This window comes from Corythoichthys intestinalis, chromosome 14 (assembly GCF_030265065.1).
Source record: "Corythoichthys intestinalis isolate RoL2023-P3 chromosome 14, ASM3026506v1, whole genome shotgun sequence".
Lineage (NCBI taxonomy): Eukaryota > Metazoa > Chordata > Actinopteri > Syngnathiformes > Syngnathidae > Corythoichthys > Corythoichthys intestinalis.
The window spans coordinates 36245227-36265030 of record NC_080408.1 but is presented as its reverse complement, the minus strand read 5'-3'; the positions used below and the strand labels follow the sequence as shown (position 1 = coordinate 36265030).

Below are 19804 nucleotides of genomic sequence, written 5' to 3'. Positions count from 1 at the left end.
CGGAGAAAGTCGTGATTATTGTAAATATTTTTATTGAAAACACTGTAGTTCTCACACCCTCATCTTGCAACACTCATATGATGACTTGTAAAATGAAGGTACCATTTCTAGTACCTGGTCAACCAATGTTTTAGGCACGCTGACAAAATTGTCAAAACGTCACTATTGCTTTGTTTTATTTTACCCTTTAAGTGAAATGTAGCTGATTGTGTTAATACTAGGGCTGTCAAACAGTTAACATTTTTAATCGAGTTAATCACAGCTTAAAAATTAATCAATCGTAATTAATCGCAATTCAAACCATCTATAAAATATGCCACATTTTTCTGTAAATTATTGTTGGAATGGAAAGATAAGACACAAGACAGATATATACATTGTACATACTGTACATATATAATGTATTTGTTTATTATAACAATAAATCAACAAGATGGCATTAACATTATTAACATTCTGTTAAAGCGATCTATGGATAGAAAGACTTGTAGTTCTTGAAAGATCAATTTTAGTACAAGTTATAACAATTTTATATTAAAACCCCTCTTAATGTTTTCGTTTTAAGAAAATTTGTAAAATTTTCAATCAAAAAATAAACTAGTAGCTCGCCATTGTTGATGTCAATAATTACACAATGCTCATGGTGCTGAAACCCATAAAATCAGTCGCACCCGAGCGCCAGCAGAGGGCGACAAAACACCAAAAAACACAAGTAAAAAGTGGACATGATACTGTGCTGTCATTTTAATTTGTTTGAGCGAGGCATGTGCGTTAAATGCGTCAAATATTTTAACGTGATTAATTTTAAAAAATTAATTACCGCCCGTTAACGCGATAATTTTGACAACCATCGTTAATACAATATTATATACACATTTTAATTGATTGAAGGCTCTTGGATTGAATCAAATTGTTTATTGTTTATATGTAATATCAACAAATATCGTATCGTTGTTCATCGTTTTGGAGAGTTGTGTAATGATTCAATTTACATATGGATACATTTTGGCTTCAGAGAGGTCAGTGAGGGCTCATCAAAAAATTCCCTCGACAAGTTTTATGAGTATTATTATATTTTTTAAACAATTGGGGTGAGAACATGGCTTAATTATTTAAATGCTGTGCACGTCATGTTATCGAATCAACTAAAGGTAAAAAGTTGAAATATGTTAGCTGTAGAGAAGTCTTCGTTTACATACAATATAATATTTGGGGATAATACTGTTTGGATAATCGCAGCAAGGAGTTTTATGCTTAAGCAGCATTATCCAATATCATTCAGTAGATTTGTGAGCTTTAAATCGAAAAGCCTTGTTTTGGATTTCACATGCTAATGCCAGTTGGAAATTATGATACATACCTTACGTGTGTATATCTTCAAATTGTGGCCAGGGTTGTTTACCAACTCAGCTGGAAGCTTGGCTTCTGTTTTCATATTTTAGGGTAAATTCAATCCCTGCAATTGACGGCGATCTAATCCATTTTGACAGGGAGGGTCTGACCGTGATTATTCACTGCCAATCCCTCCCAGTTCAAATGGTTTGGACGTCCATCGCCGTCAGTGGCACTGAAACATGATCGATCACTCACTGCCAGCCTTCCCGGTTCATATGAATTTAACGTCTATTGCCGTCAAATGACTGTCAGTGAGTTAATTTAAAATAATCCTGACTTTGTTTCTCTGCAGGCGACTACGCGCAGTTGCGCCTGAAGATTGGTTTCCTCGAGAGTGGCATTTACGAATTGCCCATCATCATCACAGACTCTGGAAATTTGCCTCAGTTTAACACCTCCCACCTGAGGGTCAAAGTTTGCCAATGTGACATTAATGGCGACTGCACTGACCAGCAGCACATCATGGCCGCCGGCCTGGGCACGGGCGCCATCATCTCCATCCTGCTGTGCATCATCATCCTCCTAAGTGAGTGTCTCCTAAACACTGACATTGCAGATTAGCACAGCAGATAAACATGATCCCAATGATGATTAGATTACGACAGGATTATGAAATAAATATATAGTCTACATCCGGCCCAAAATGCTAAGACACAGGATCCGATTACACGTGAATGAAAATATGAGTATGGTTCCGTTTGTAATACGACATCGTATTTGTGTGCGTGTGTGTCAGTTCTGGTGCTGCTCTTTGTGGTTTGGATGAAACGTCGTGATAAAGAACGCCAAGCTAAACAGCTCCTCATCGATCCCGAGGATGACGTGCGAGACAACATTCTCAAGTATGATGAAGAAGGCGGCGGCGAAGAGGATCAGGTAGGGATGAGAGATGCGTGCACACACATAAACAAACACACACACACACAGTAAAACCTCTAATAAGACTGGATTATTTGAAAAGCTCTGAAAGCGCTTGTTTTTGCCAAGCAATCAGTTATTTCAATGAAAAATTACTCCTGCAAAAAGTATTTTGTGAAAAATGTCTCCAAACTATTGGAATGTATAATGTAATTTAATTATAAGACAAATTATTTTTTTAATTATCTAATAATTGGGCAATTTTTTTTTCAATAATTACATTTTTATTTCATTTCCATCCTGCATTCAAAATCAGCACATCGTTTTCATGCTGCAGGTGTCTCATGAATGCAATTGCTGTATGTAATGTTTAGGGCTGGGAAGTAAAACACTGTATCGCGATAGAGCAAGGATCAATATCAATAGAAAGTCACACAGCACAGATCTCTTGACAAATAAACCATGTCAAAACAAAAACAATACTAAAACTAAGAACTAAACTGTATTTAAAAAATATGTACAGTGCGTACCTACATACGATCCTTTCGACATCCGACATAAAATTTGACTAGTCATTTGTATCGATATATGATGACATGCTCGAAAGACTATTTATGACAAGCGTTGCAATTTCACACACGGTGGATTTTCTAGTGAAAGTAGTCAACATGGGTCCAAGTAGGTTAGTGCAGGTGGTGAAAAAAAGGAAAAAGGTGATGCTTACCATTGAAATGAAGAAGGAAATGATAGAAGAATATGAGCGTCGTGTAAATGAACTGGCTCGACAATATGACCGGTCTCGTCCTCTGACCTCCATTCACCAGTCTCTATAAATTAACGTGACAATAAAAAGGCTTTTTTATTTCCAATTTATAATAATAATAATAATTTATGATTATTAAGTCGCCAGCTTCGTCAGGTTTCTAATCATATATTTCAGAACTTGTGCAATACAAGACGGCTACTGTCAGCCGTAGCCAACGCTAAAAACATGGAAAAAGTAAAAAGTTCCCAGCCTACCGCACCTCTCTCTCCCTCGTCAGTCACGGTGTGTTAAGGAACAGCATGCAAAACACAACCGCCACATTGGAACCCGATTCGTTACATCATTATTATTATTATTATTATTACAATTTGTATTTGTAATTTATTAGTTTTGCTCTGTGTAATTGCTATTTTTAACTGTACCAGCAGTATTTATTAAGGATTTAGTGTAGATTTTTGGGCTGTGGAATGAATGAATTAAATTATGATGTATTCTTATGGGAAAATCCCACTCAGCATACGACCATATCGACTTACAAACCAGGTCTTCGAACCAATCAAATTCGTATGTAGAGGTACCACTGTATATAGAGTACAATTAGCAAATAACCAACCAACACTTAAACCAAATTTAAATGAACTGAATTTGTAAACCAAGTCAAAATGAAAGAAAAACTCACTATAATAAAAAAATCAAAATCGATTGCAGTACTAGAATACCCTTGGTAGGAACATCTAAAGACATGTTAAACAATACTCGCAGACATATATTCTTCCTACTCTGTAAAAACAGGTGATACAAATGAAACTCAATTGTGATAAGTGCAGGTTCGCTATCGATTTAAGTGCACCACATTGCTCCTAAGAGGCCAAGGCGCACGCAACTCACTCAACAAGGCACACAACAGGGGCAACAAGAAGTAACTGGCAATATGATCACGTAAAACAACTCATCCATAAAGTGGTAAATTGCCAACACTTTTAATCATGTTTAGTGGATTTGTTATTGCAGTCCTAATTTAAAAAAAAAAAAAAAAGAAAATTAAATGAAATATTAAATAGAAAATTTAAAAAAATCTCCTGAATTGTTTGAATAAATTTGCATGATGCGAAGCATCTAAACATGCTTGAAAGTGGGCAACAAAATAAACCATATTGAAGAAAAACCTTATTAAAGTAAAATTTAAATATTCCCAGTTCCACTATGGATGTCCCCGATCCGATTACGTGATCAGTAATCGGGCCGATCGCACCATTTTTCAGAGGATCGTAACCAGATGGAAAGGACCAGGTTTTTAATTTTAAGAAATATATACCTATATTTTAATTATTTTTTTAAAGGCTAAAAAGTAACCAAATTGTCCAGCAATATAAGGACATTGCCAAAAGAAACAAAATTATATACGTTTTATACTCCGCAACATTCCAGGAAAAGGGAGAGGAAGTACTGTAAAAAGTACAGTACATGTAGTGCCTTGGTTACGGTGATTGGCGACGTCACCCGAATTTTCGCATAAATCGAAATTAACCCTTTAAGTAGACCTAATTACCCCCTCTCAAAATAACTAACCAAAAACATGTATTTTTCGTCATATTAATAAAATAAAGTAAAAAAAAAGATATTACTTCCCCCTGGTAACACTGATCACACCATAGTTCTTCTTACAACTGGTATTTATCAATTGGTCACCATCAAACTATGAACACACTATTAGAAAATTAATGACAATGTGCGTACAATAATGCTTTAAAGTAGATCAATAGAGACATATTTGCTTACAAAAACATACCTCAATAGCTGCACAATTATACCGAAGGAAATAAGTTTCAAATCTTGGGCAATTCAACAAGGAAAATGGCAGCTATTAGTGGCACTGGTCCTGCCGTGAAACAAACACTGCTCAATAAGCTAGAGGGTTAATAGCGAGCTAACAGGGGAGGGCATCGTTTACCATTTCTACGCCGTCTTGAAATGTTAACTGGCGTTCACCCCCGCTTCCCAACGTGAAAACAACACTCGAAACTAACAGAAAATAGCACTGACGTGACATCAAACAAGTCCGAGTGCAACAAAGGAAAGCAGACGCACATAACCCTAACCCTATGCATAGTAATTACTGTAGAGATCCACCATTTATATTAATTAGACTTCATAAATAACAAAATTAAATGACAAATAATATACAGTACTGTACTTACCATCAATGTTAGGAGTTGGCGGATGAGACAAAAAAAAAAAAATGACCGGAGAAAAAACAAAGACGAGACACACGTTGTAAAGTAGAAATTACATAAGCTGGGGACGTCGTAACCCGGAGACTACATGTACTGAAACATGTTTGGATTTTTTTTTTTCCGGTATCGGATCAGGACTCCATATCGGCAGATTCTCAAAATCAGGTGACATGTGATCGTTCCATCCCTAATTTCTAGAACTATACATTTTTGCTATTAAAAAAAAAAAAAAAACTGAATACACTAATTTTCCTAGCATTTTTTAATTGTAAAATGTATTTGTTCACACACTCCCAAAGCTGTTCAGACTGCGCCATTTGATAGGTTTAGTCATAGGAGGTAAGTTGCAATGCATGTGATCCTCAATTCTATTGGCGTGACCAAAAACTATGCAGGTGTCTAAGTCTAGATGTGATTTGTACAAACCCATACAGATTTCCGAAACTTTAGGTAAAGCATTTAGCTGCAAAATTCTCTCCTCCGTCTGCTACTAAATGGGATTTTGACAATTTCCGCATAAGAGCAAAACAGTAGAATCAATAACATAAACACTGCGGTCCAGTTAGTTTTGGAAATATTGGATGTGTTCTCTAATGCAACTGATTTTCACATTATAACCCAAACACTCGCACCCCCACCCTGAACAAACGCCAGAGGCGCAAAGTCACATCTCCGCATCTCTCTGTGCTGATCAGGCATGTAGCGACACAAATTCAATTGTCCTAATGACCCCTTGTTAGCACAACGGAATCAGTTCATGCGGGGGGGGGGGAAAGAAGCGTTATTCCACATAGGCTATTCTCTTGCCGGCTGAAGTGCGACAGTGACTCACATATTGCACAAATAAGCAGGAGACCCAGCTCTGACCCGACACAGCGGCAAATTAGCCTCGGAGACTTGTAATTGGTGCGCTGATGTCATTTGGAGACAGGCATCTGCTGTGCGCCAATAATGAAGCTCTGTGTAAGGTGACAATATAACTGCAAGACCATCAAAACATCTGCGAACATGGCCACAAAGAGAAGGAGAGCTTCGTCCTCTGTATTTATTTCCACACATAAAAAGAAAAAACTTGGAAGGGCGTGTCGAAAAGCGAAGTAATGCTGCTCAAAAGCAAATTAAGTGCAAGCTGCTATTTATTGAGAGCCAACAAGCTTCCGTTCTAAATGGCACAATGGGCGACAGAATAAAATGGCCTTGTCCAAGGAGTCTGTATTGGCAAAAAAAGAGAAAAAATGGACCTGACTTTCCTCGCACTGTGGTCTGTATAATACCCACCTCGGTTCTCCCTATCTCCCACCAGGGAGGAAATTGAAGTGTCAGTCCATTTGGTGCTCTACAGTGTATGATTTTAGCTGCTGCTGCTGCACTGTGAGGCAGTCACTATCACAGGCAAGCAGTTGATCAAGTTCAGCTCAGAGGAAAATGTGTGATTATACATACACCACAATAATGTGACTTGTAAAAATTGTGGCATAAAAAAATAAGGTCACAATTAGGGCTGCAGCTCAGGGGTCGCGTTAACCGAATATTTTCCGTCGTTGGCCGGTTTTTTAAAACGGTGACGGAAAAAACTGAAGTCCGTCCGTCATTTTGACAGGTTGCAATTCACACCCCAGACCACAGGGTGGCGAGTGAGCATATTAATTAGCTATTGTCTCTCTTGATGCATGACGTCATTGGCCTTACTCAGAAAAATGTCAAGGCAACTGAGTGTTTGCCTGGCACGGCCAGACTGTTCTGCCTGTATTTTTCAAACACTGAGAGAAAAGTCTGGGACACAGCCTCTCGAGTAGGTACAAAATCAATCGACAAATCAGATTTGTTTATTTGCGTGATGTGTTCTTCACGAGCAACGTCACTCTTCCGCGCCGAAAGTCGTCTCTGCTATAACACGGATGGCGAACGGGAGAGCCGAGAATATGTTCCAATCCGCGGTAAATTCAGTTTTAAATGAGCTAAAACACATCGAAACGAGTCATTGACAACAGTCTGTCTCGCGCTAGCCATGTTGAATAAACTCTGTTCTTCTCGTATGTTTACTTCCGCGCGCAAGTCCCTCGTCCTGCCCTTGTCGCTTTGCTAACGGCAGCTCTGGCTAACGGCACGTCTGCCCGTCTCTGATTGCTGCACTCCGCTGTCTGTTTGCCTCTTGTTAAGCTTGTTTGGACAGAATATTAATAAAAAATGAATGAAAACTAAATACTATTGAATATGTTATTATTATCATTTTAAAAATGTAAGTGACGGGTAAAAATAGATTATGACCGGATTTTTATGACACTGTCAGTCAAAATGACAGACAACGAAAAAGTCTAGCGCAACCTCTGCTGCAGCTATCGATTATTTAAGCAAATGATTAATCTATCAATTAATTCGAATAATTGAGTAATCGGATTTGGAACATTTAATGCGTTGCAGAATAAATGTTAGGAGATGTAAAACAAAGGCTTACTAAGATTGCACATTAAAATATCTGAGCTTAGCCTCAAACGGTGTAAAACAAAAGAACAATTGGCTAACTTGCATTGCAAATGTCCGCTTGCTTAAATGCTATAAAATGGTAACGTTTTTTATTTCATTTTTTTTACGGTGCTCTTAACAAATTTGTCAAACACATGTACCCACAAAAATACTGCCAAATGTACCTCTAAAGTAAATTATAAATGCATCAACATATCATATTAGCTTAAACAAAAACTTAGAACCTTATGTTCGTCTTAATAGGGAGCAGCTGGATCCAGCCTTGTTAGATGAGTTATGTCATATTCACTGTTGCCACTAGGGGGTAGTGTATCCACCCAAATTATTATTTAACAAATGCAAACACTTTCAAAACAAATCATTACAATGACACTCTAATTAAACAAATCTCCAAAGCAGCAAAATTTGATTCAAAGCTTTTTTTCCCAAAAATTTCACAGAGTAAGCAATTTTTTATTGTTTTATAATCATGGCCTAGAAGTCCTTTGTATTATTTAACCAATATTTACTATATATATAATAAAAGGATAACAGAAGCTATATTAAATGCTGTACATCTTGTTTTTTGTTTGTTTGATATTTTGGAATAAAAATGTTTTTAAGCATTTACTTTAATTATGACTTTGTTCCTCAGCATAGGTTAGTGGCAAATTGCAGTGCTTCACGATTTAAATTCACAAATTCAATTTACATCACTGCGGTAGGAATGGAACTTGGTTTGTAAGCCAAGGATTCTCTTAATCTCTCGCCTTCTAATTCGAAGCAAAAATAGATTATGGTTTAGGTGTGTTTAAGGAGAAAGACAAATTATGAGAATAATGTTTTCAAATCCGGCAGTGTTTCAATTCCTGTGACCCCTCTGGTGTATGACCAAGAAAAAGAAAAAAGACCTCAGTCAGCCTGTAATGGAGCAAAGATGATGGATGACATTCTTGTGTGATGACCACTCTTCTGATCCAACACGGCCTCAGGGTTTACTGGCATGAGCGTACACATGAGTAATCCAGTCCGACAGGAGATGATACTGATGTGTGTGGAGTAGAGTAGGTGTACTTTTCATTTATACATCACGCGGTAGGTAATAAGTTGTAAGTACGTATGTAGTAACGAAGCACAGACACCTGAATTGAAAGGGAATATTAGCGATGGACGGATTAGGGAGCATCCATCACACACGCTTATTAGCCACACTCTATCTTTTGCTGCACTGATACCATCCGGCCATTCACTGCCTCTCCCGGCCATGATTTAGGGTTGCCTTGGTAATGTTAATAGGATTAGCCCTGGCTTATGCATAGCCACCATGCAGCGTCTGGCCATTTATTAGAGTGTGCGCTTGCTGTGGCTGAGGCACATTGGTACAACGCGTTTTGTGTTTCCACAGCTTTCCAGTAACAGTTTTAAGAACTGCGTGTTACACTGAGTGCACATTCAGCACCCTTAGGTGGGTGGTCTTATCACACACCTCATTGACCTTCCACCCCTCACTTGCAAACGTCTGTCTCTTCTGTAGGATTACGACCTGAGTCAGCTCCAGCAGCCGGACACCTTAGAACCCGACGCCATCAAGCCTGTGGGGATCCGACGTCTCGATGAGAGACCCCTCCACCCTGAGCCGCAGTACCCCATGAGGTCTGCCGCCCCCCACCCTGGAGACATCGGAGACTTCATCAACGAGGTATAAAAAAAATAAACCTTGCCTGTGAAAGCTGGCATTTTCTGTATAATATACACTAAGGGAATCGGGGTACCTATTCATTCCAGAGGCAGTGGCCTAGCCTGTGAGGAAAAGTATGGTTTCCTTCATTCTTTAATTCAGCCCAACGAGCCTTTACTGTATATAGAGTCCAGTAATAACCCAATTTTTAATTAAAACATATTCTCTATGAACCTCATTACATAATGAAATGATTAAAGAGTATTAATTTTCTTTAGCAACAAATGCGCTTCTCTACCCATTTTGAAAATCAAATGTGGCCATTGCACGCTAACGTTTGCCTAACCCAAGCCAATCGAAAGGTGTGATGAATTACAGAGGTTAGAAAGTAACTAACACTAGGTAGTGTGTTAAAGGGACCTGTGCTTGGTAAAGGCTCGATATGTGAGTGTGTGTGTGTGTTTCTAAATAAGCAATAAAAATAAACCATATGGTAATTGAAACGTTTGGTGCGGCCACAGCAAATCCAATCCCATTGTGCTCAATGAAATGAATAAACGCTGAATTTTTGATGGCACTTTCTTATCTCAAAGAATTTTGTTAAGACAACTTGACGCGATGCCTACTCAGGAGAAAATTGACGTAAAACAGAATCAATGACTATTATTCCAATAGTTCTCCTAGAAGAAAGAACAAGAAAGTTTTGATGTTGCACACATCTACTCAGACATGTATAAAGGGAGAAGCGTACATGATGCTAACACACTTAGATCCAATGATTATTTTTCCTCCTACAGAGGTAGATGTGTCAGAATAGAGAATAAAATACATGTTGAGAGTGCCTGAGGCCATCATTGACTCCAGCTTGAAGATAGAGTGTCAAATGAAAAGAGCAGTCATGTATTTTTCACCAGCACCAAAAGACGTGACATTCACAGCATTATAAACCCGAGTTCTCACCTACCTTCTGGATGGCAAACCTGCTTAGAGATAAACATGCTGCCCTCCAACTATCCATCCATCAAATGCACCGTGCCTTGTGTCTATCGTTTACACCCAGTCGCTTAACCAAAGCACTTCGTACCCGAAGAAGCCCTTTTTTTCCACATTGCGGCCATTTCTCATTTTGTTAGATCCTCACAAGACCTCGCATTCACAGCGAGTGGCGACCCAGAAAAGCTATGTGCCAGAAAATGTTGCCGTTTTTTTGTCCCAGTTTCCACTGTTACTAAAACTCAAAACAACATCAAATATATCCGTCTTACAGTGCATACTTTAAAAGCAACTGACAACCACAACAGTGCCCCAATAATTTGGAATCTAACTGTTAATCCAAATTAATACCTTTGAAGTATGCATGGCTTAAACTCAACTATGAGCCTTTATCTTGACCTCTTCTGTTTCAGAGGGTGTAAAACAACATATACTGATACAGATACTGGAAACTATGAATCTGAATGCACTCCTATGTAGACATGTGCTGATTATCGGTATTAAGGTATACCGTGGTATGAAAAAGTCAAGGTTTCAAAACCGCAAATTTTTCCCGTCATACCGTCCCTACGGTAATGGCTATTTTTTATGTTCTAAAAATGCAGGGAGAAATCCCTCGCTTGCAGCTGCATGGCTGAACCCTCCCCCACTGGTTGTTGCTCAGTGAGTCAGCTGTACTACACAATGGCTGGAGGAGGTGAAACTCCTTTCCCACCATTGAAGAAAACGAAATCGATGCTGTGGGAATACTTCGGCTACGGAAAAGTTACAGACGGCCACGGCTTAGAGGAGGAGGGTTAACCGACATGTAAAGCATGTTGGCGGAGGTTGATTGCCGAGGAGGCAATACCTCCAATATCTCGAATTGAAACAAAATTAAGGGTTAAACAACACTGTCATGAACGCGTCCTACCAGCTACAAGAGTCAACTCCAGCGTGTTTAATGTGTCTAGCGTTGGTAAAACATGTTTTTTTTTTCTCTCTGACAACTGTCTGTGTTGAGAAAGAGGGTGTTTATCATGTAAACATGATATGAGTCAGACACACGTACTTTTTATGTAAAATAATTCAATTATTTTTGTTCTGATGCAGTGCTGTCTTTAATATTCGTCATAGTTTTTGGATGAAAATACTTGTTAGTCGTCATATTTTAGGTTTTTCAAAATGTGTTCATCTTCGTATAGTTTTAGTGAACGAAAACTCAAAATTTCGTTCAATTTTAGTCGGCAATTCGCAAAATATTTTCGTCTATAAACTTCAAAAGTTTTAGTCCATGAATAAATAAATAAAGGTTTCCAACAATTTCAAATGAACATGACAGACGAGCACATAACTGTAGAGTCTACAAGGAAATCACCATTTTCATATATATATATATATTACCGTATTTTTCGGACGATAAGTCGCACCGGAGTATAAGTCGCATTTTGGAGGGAAATTGACTTGATAAAATCCAACACATAGAATAGATGTGTTATCTTGAAAGGCAATTTAAAATAAAAATACAATAGAGAACAACATGCTGAATCAGTGTACGGTATATTAATGTTACATGATGCATGAACAACGAAATGCGAACGTGGCCGGTATGTTAACGTAACATAGCTATTAAGACTTATTCAGCAACTATATCAACTATAGCATAAAGAACATCCAAATAAGTTTACCAAACCATTAGTGTCACTCCAAAATAGAGCAGGGCGGTAAACCGAAAATTTACCGTCACCGAAATTCTTAACGATGACCGACGTAATTTTGACCATGTCGGTAAATTCGGTAAATTAATAAAACAAGAAAATATAGTCTTTTCATCCAGCTTTGATTCTGTGTTGTTCGTCTATGTTCATTCCCCTTTAAGAAAGCAGTGAATGTGCTTACGTAGGGAGTCACGTGATCATCAGGAAGCCAATCAAACAAAAGCCCGGTAAGCTAACGCTAGCAGCTAATGCTACAAGCAAAACGTGATGGAGTGTGGCTTAAGGGAGGTTCACCAAACTTTCAACCGACATTTAGTAGACTCTTGGTGGCATCCAGACGGGCTTTCACCCGCTGTCCTCCTTTGTTCTCACGATTTCCGGAGATGGTGCTTTCAGTGCTTTCTACTGGTAGCCAGGCTAACGCTAGCTAGCGGCTAACGCTACAAATGAACGTTATGGAGTCGGATAGCGGCTCTAACCTTGTCGAAACGGCTGAACTTAATGAGTGGATTGGGCACGGACTGCATCTAGCAATTACTATGTGGCGTTATTTTGTATCTGTCTGTGTGTGATTCCTCTGATAGCTTTTGTGATGGTAAAGCATTCAGCATAAAGTACAATCCAACGGCAAAACTTATAATGACCGAGAAATGGCCCCAGCTATTTTTATTGTGCGTGCATTTATTAAAAAATGCACTGGGGGGAAAAAAACCCTTAAACCATAAAGTAAACACTTGTATTTAATAATTATGTCACAGCAGCCATTAACAATAAGTTGTCTTTTTGAAGTGTACTGTTCAAGCTGCAAGTCATTTGTGTTACAATTACATGTTTGCACAGGCATATTGATTTTGACAATGTACATTGTTCAAGTCATACACACTGTTATAAATGTTCATACTTGAATTCTTATTGCTTACAATACATTTTTATAAACTTAATGTTTAGACTGCATGTACAATTGTTAAATACAGTATATCAAATTGAATGCTGGTAAATAAATCAACAAGAAATAGTAAATCTGTATTTCATGCATTGATTCAGATTTTCAAATTATATAACAGTCCGCTTGGGTGAATTTATCGTCATTTATCGTTATCGAGATAAATCTGCTCAATTTATCGTGATACATGTTTAAGGCCATATCGCCCAGCCCTACTCCAAAACACCAAAATAACATGTGAAATGATATAATGATGTGTTAATAATTTCACACATGTCGATCCAGAGTATGTCGCACCCCCAGCCAAACTGAAAAAAACTGCGACTTATATTAATATATTTTAATTTTTTTGTTTTTAACTTAACATTATACTGTATGTTCCAATTTGTTTTAAAAAATAAAAATCCTGTTCAATGGAAAAAACGTTTGGTTTTTTTTAAAACCCAGCTATCTCAAAGTAACACATTTTAGAGCTGTAGTGTAGTTGCAATACTGTGATGCCGTGAAACCGTGATATTTTCGTTTAAGGTTATCATACTGTCAAAATCTTTTAGCAGCACATGGCTTCTCCTATGACAATCCATTTGATCAGGGAGGACTGGACTTATGCTTCATTGCCATGACTGCAATAGACGTCCAATTCTAAAGTCGTCAATGGCAGCTCATCATTTTAAGCCGGTACAGGAGGCACATCTGAAAGCGGGGTGGTCTATGACCAACAAGTGGATGATTTCGGCAGAATGAAATTGCATTGCGTGATTGTCTAACCTTATAAAGCTGCCCGTGGCGTTTTGGCTGCAGACAGGGTGGTGGGCTATAACCAGCAAAGCAATTACTCTCGTAATTGTAATGAACGATCCATGTGTAATATTCCCCTCCAGATTATCAGCCCCGCAGCAAACACTTGACAATAGCTTAACAAGTGGGAAGTAATTGCTTATTGTCTAGACACTTTAAATCAATCCGTCTCTTTTTTGGAAAAAGCTCTGAGAATGTTTCCCCGTCAGGGTGCTCTGTCTGCATCCATTTGCTTTTACTCTGTAATCCATTTATTATTGGGAGGTGGCAATGACAATGGTCATTGGCCAAAGTGCATGTCGACGCCTACGCTACCGATCCATCAAGTTTTTGGAGTACCCTCGGGAAGAGGAGTCTTGAAAATCAATAGTCAGGAGCTCTCATAGCACAATGAAGATTTCTGGGAATGTCGAGTGCCATCTTTCCAAGCAGACCACGAGATAAAGGCACACGTGCGTGACAAACACATTCTCCCTTTTGCCCAAGCCGCAGATGTGCTCAGTGCTCTCTACAAGTATTTATTCATGAGCCTCGGATTGCTATCTAGATTAAAGATGACAAGGTATATCTGCCACACGCTCTCAAATCTCCTGAGAAGCGAAAAGATGCGGCCGGTTTTCGTGCTCGCTATTAGGAGAAGGACGATGTTCCAAGTCTTCGAGACCTCAACCTTAACCCGAACTTGACCAAGACCAAATCTCCCATCTACAAGTTGTATGGAACCACTGGGTCATGGTTCTCATGACCTACAACCTGAACTTCCTACCTAGTAAGCAAAAGAAGAACCAGTGATTTTTTTTTGTTTTTAAAAAAAAATGTTTATCACCTCTGTGAAGAGACTGACGGCAGCAGGCAAAAACCCAAGCAACCAATAAACCATAATCCCAACCATTAATCTGATTTTATTTATGAGTAGTTGAGTGTGACTGCAAGCTCATTTTCTTTCTAACAAGTGCAAAATAAATCGTGTGTGGTGGGTACATGCGTGTTGTTGTTGAGTCTTCTAATAGTGGTTTATTCCAGGAGGCAGAATCACCACCATAACACAGAATTAACTCACATGACGACGCGAGCATGAAAAGTATCTAACAAGCAAGAAGAAAAGGAGATGATTCTTGTTTATACGAAAGATGGATTTTCAATCTCGGTTTTAACAACCCTTGTTTTTAACTTGGTACTGGGACTGAAGGCAACAGACAACCAGCTGATCATACAAACTATAAAATGTCAACTTCTGTGACTATTAGAGAGTGACGACAACCTTCTAATGTACTTACTGCAGTGAATTGGAGGATTTGTTAGTGAAATTTTTGCTTAGAACGCAAAAACAAAAAAAGTCAAGCAAATGCCTTCTCGTACATGGTTAAATGCTGTTATTGTGGTTAAATAAAATGCATTACATTTGGTTGTTTTGTTCAGAATTATACAGAAATATATACAGCGGTACCGCTACATACACAATTAATCGGGTCTGGAAGTAGTTTCGTAAACTGAAAATTCTATGAATAGAGATGTTTTCCATGTAAACACCCTAATACGCTCCAAGCCCCCCAAAATTCAGACATAAATCTTTTATAAAACATAAAAATGATTCAAAACATGTAACAAATATGTGTTGCTAATAGATTATTGCACAATAACAATAAAATGAGAGTTGTGCATCATTTAAAAAACAAAGAATAAAAGTTAATACACTATGTAAAGCTGTAGGAACACGACGGGCCATGAAGAGGACTCGGAGATACACACATGCAGTAGAGGTCCTTCTTAGCCAACTGGATGCCAGAAGGATTGTTGGCAATAGCCAATGGCAGAGCAGATATAAGTATGTTATGTTCAATAAACTCGGAGAACTGCGAGTAGCAGGTGATACAATATTTTTGCCTTTCGTATCCTGAAATTTATTTCGTAACAAGAGGCCATAATTTCCCATTGAGGCATGTCTTAACCAGTTTTGTTAATCTTTTTTTAAAAAAGTAATTAGTTACCAATTACTTCTCCCAAAAAGTAATTGAGTTAGTAACTCAACATAAGAGTAATTAGTTACTCAGCAAAGTAATTGACGTTACTTTTCATGTTCTACACGTTCTTACATGAGCCATTTTATAACGTCTTTCACATCAAATACTGTATGTTTATAGTAAATGATTGAATTGAACTTTTTTCTTTTCAAAAAATACATAGGTCACTCTTTTTACATTTTTAAACTTCCACCTATATAATAGTGTAATGGTATACCAGCTTTTATTTTCAAATGCTGTGAGAAAATAGCCTTTTTCCTGTTGTACTGTACTGTGACTTGTGTGTCAATCCCCCTAATATAGGCCAGTAGTATAGCTATATTTTTCAATATGCTTTTGACTATTTTTGGTAATAAAGAAAAACAGATTATAATTGTTGTATAGTAGCATATACAAGGACAACATCCACTTGGTGATGATAATGCATACTGAACAGGAAGACAGTCCATTATGATTTGTACCCACCTGAACGCCACGAACTATATGTAAAAAGTTTAACATTTATTTCTTTATTCAAGGATCCCCATTAGTCTCTACCAGAGTAGAGACTATTCTTCCTGTGGTCCATTCACAGTAATTTTGCAATATATACAAAACAATTAATAGCATAAAGCAGGTTTACATTTCTACAGCGTGGAAGAAAAAAAAATAATAAAACAACTACATATATTTACATTGGCTAAATAAGCATCACTTCCTTACAAATTATAGATTTTTTTAAGACTTGTTTTAAAATAAATGTGATTGCTTGTTGTAAGCATTTCAGGAGGCAGTAAATTCCAGCATGAAACAGCTCGATAAATAAATGTTCTTTTAAGTGCATTTGTTTTTGGCAGTGGCAAAATAAACGTGGCACTCGAAGCACATCTCGTGTGATGTGATGCTCCCCACGCTAAATGCTAATGTTAGTGAGAACGCGACTGCTATGCTAACGCTCCGAGCCACCTCGCATCGCGTTTGCAACTGCCTCACCAGCCCCCTCCCCTCCTCCACTCTCCTGCTCTGCTCTCTCTGTGTCTCTCAGAGAATTCTCGCGTCATTCAACCAACGTAGTAAAGCATTGTAATGCACACCTTTACATCCTCAGTAACAGTGTTGCAAAGATTGGAAAATTAATGAAATAGGTTACTCACTACTGACAAAAATCACACCATTAGAAACGCCCTTACATTCTAGTTGTATTGAGTTCATTTTGCCTACACTTGTAAATTTGTCAAAACTTGTCAGGTGAATAAACCACCTACTATTTGCCTGTGATAAAAGAAAAGTTTTGACGAAGCCCTTATATTCTAATGCCGTTATTAACAACACTGGGCTTAACCTGAAAATTCCTAATGTGGAGACATTCCTCAGTAGAGCTGACGCTGTATTTCTGTACTGTATATATTTTGTCCTGTGTTTCAAGCTTGGATTGTGTAAATTCCTGTTTTATTCACATAAATTCCTCAGAAATGTATCCAACTTTACAAATTCACATAAATTTGCAATTCTAATCTGGATTGGTTTGACCCTTATTTTTCTTTCCCTTCCGTCCAGGGCCTGAAGGCGGCCGACAACGACCCCACCGCGCCCCCTTACGATTCCCTGCTAGTGTTCGACTACGAGGGCAGTGGCTCCACCGCCGGCTCCCTGAGCTCGCTCAACTCATCCAGCAGCGGCGGTGACCAGGACTACGATTACCTCAACGACTGGGGGCCTCGCTTCAGAAAACTGGCAGACATGTACGGCGGTAGCGACGATTAGGATGTGAGGAAGATTTCGAAAAGAAGACGATGACGACGACGAAATGAAGGAGAGATTCCTTGTGGATGGACGTGGACATGTTGTGATGAAACTGTGAGAGCAAAGAAAGACAAAAGGATGCAGAGATTTTTTTTCACAAAAAAAAATACAGAAAAAGAAAAAACAACTCAGCTTATTGTTGTAGTCTCCGCGTACATAATGCTTGTCGGCGGCACCGGTGGACGGCTCGCACCATTCAAGACTTGTGGGGTATTGAATGCGCTCAGTTAAACTTGAACTTCACAGTACAGAAGCACTGGGATATAATGTGCCTTTTTGTACATTTCTTTTGGATGGAAATGATTAGTTTTTTTTGTTCAAGGCTTTAATGGTACTGACTTTTTTTTGGAGTGATTTCAAACTAGTGACACTCTGGTACGCTTTGATCACCCCTTTTCTTCTTTCTTTCTTTCTTCCTATTTGTTCGTGAAGGTTTATTTAATGAAGGATCATCTGTCGATGTGATGGAAAGAACAATGAAGAGCAGCACTGTATAGTGTGTCCTTGAAAATCTGACAGTTATGCAGCTGGTTGAAGCTAAAAAGGAGTTAAGAATCACAATTTTGTAGCAGTTTTTTTTTTTATTGAGTGATGTAGAACAGTATTAGACAAACAAATACAAAAAAAAAATGGTCTGATCAACGTCCACTTCGTTTTGCCTTAGTCAACATTGGATATTTTGGACTTTTGATTCACTGTAAAAAGATGTGTGTACATAATGTTTGTTTTCTTTTTATCTTTTCTTTGGGTGTAGTATATGAACAAGTGCAAAAAGTTCCAAAACCTGTAAATGTTTCATTTGGACATCAAAAATGGACAAATTCTTTTGCATGTTTTTATCTTTTCATGATGACAAAACAGGGGGAAAAAGTATTGTTCCCCACATTTATTTACAAGATGGAGGGGAGGAAAAAAATCAATCTGGGTGACAGTCTGTGTGTAGAAGTTAAGGAAGATTTTGTATAACAATATCATTTGAAAGAGAAAAAAAAAAAAAGAATCGGAAAAACCGTCGTCTCGTCAGCACAACTGTTGAATTTGTACCAAAAAAAAAAAAAAGTGTGGGTGAGGGGGTGTGACATGCAAGGCACTGATTATTAAAGCTGAGCTTTAATAGTGAAAAACATTTTGGACTTGAGCTGTGTGGAAAAGCATTTTGTTCTGCTCAACTAATTATCTCTCTTACCCAAACTATCCAAATAAAAGTCCAGTTTTGGAGCTCATAAATGTCCTCTTGATTCATTTGTATACAACTCATATGTGGAGGGTATGCTTTTCCTGCTTCTAAGGTGAAAATGTGACACAAATTTGTACATAATTCAATGCAAAGAGGGGGTTCCTGCAGCAATTAGTTATTTACATATTGCTCAACAACACACCAATGGCTATGTAGTGCTACAATCACAATTTCTAGTAGGTCGGTAGTTCCTCCTTATCAGTGTTGTTTTTGTCAACAATGATAATGATAATGAGCTAAAAACGTGTTTTGGGAGACTAAAACAACGATACAAACGCCGGTTTTCATCTGACGAGAACGAAATGAACACGGCAGTGTCCTGTTGTGTCACTCGTGACGTGCTGCGCCCACCACTCCCTTCCAGACTCACCAGTGTGTTGTGTCCAGTCTCCATGCAGGCTTGCACACCGGGTAAGATTTTTTTCTTGGCCAGAGAGAATATGCAATGTTGCTTTAGTCTTTGAAGGTCTGTGCTGAGTGATCATTATACAATGAACGAAGCATTAGCATAGCATTTGTGTTAGCTTTAGATTAATGCCAACGGCGAGCGTCCTCTTAAACTCTTGGACACTTTGAAGGCCGGTCGATTTACCTGGTATACCAGACTCACCGCTGTTCCTGCGATTCAGTCTGGCGACCGTCCGGCGGATCAAATTCGGAGGGCAGAGGAAGCCACAGCAAACAGACAGCGGAGTGGACCAATCAGCGACGGGCAGACGTGACGTTAAAGCGACAATTAGCGTGAGCAGAGAATGGAGAAGTTTATTCAACATGGCTAGCGCGAGCCATGTTGACTGTTGTCAATGACTTGTTTCGATGTGTTTTTGGTAATTTAAAACTGGTTTTACCGTGGATTGGAACATTTTCTCAGCTCTCCCGTTCGCCATCTGTGTTGTTGTAGAGACGACTTTCGGCGCGCAAAAGTGACGTTACTCGTTA

General features: G+C 38.4%; 1 protein-coding gene across 1 annotated transcript in view; it reads left to right on the top strand.

The window, feature by feature from the left end:
* cdh2 (cadherin 2, type 1, N-cadherin (neuronal)) overlaps window positions 1–18855 on the top strand; it is an 88885-nt gene extending 70030 nt beyond the window's left edge. Inside the window, exons 13-16 of the mRNA XM_057858293.1 lie at window positions 1688–1921; window positions 2132–2271; window positions 9251–9415; window positions 17383–18855. Of these exons, the coding sequence (XP_057714276.1) occupies window positions 1688–1921; window positions 2132–2271; window positions 9251–9415; window positions 17383–17589 (746 nt within the window). The 3' untranslated portion in view covers window positions 17590–18855. The remainder of the gene's footprint in view (window positions 1–1687; window positions 1922–2131; window positions 2272–9250; window positions 9416–17382) is intronic.
* Window positions 18856–19804: the final 949 nt, after the last annotated feature.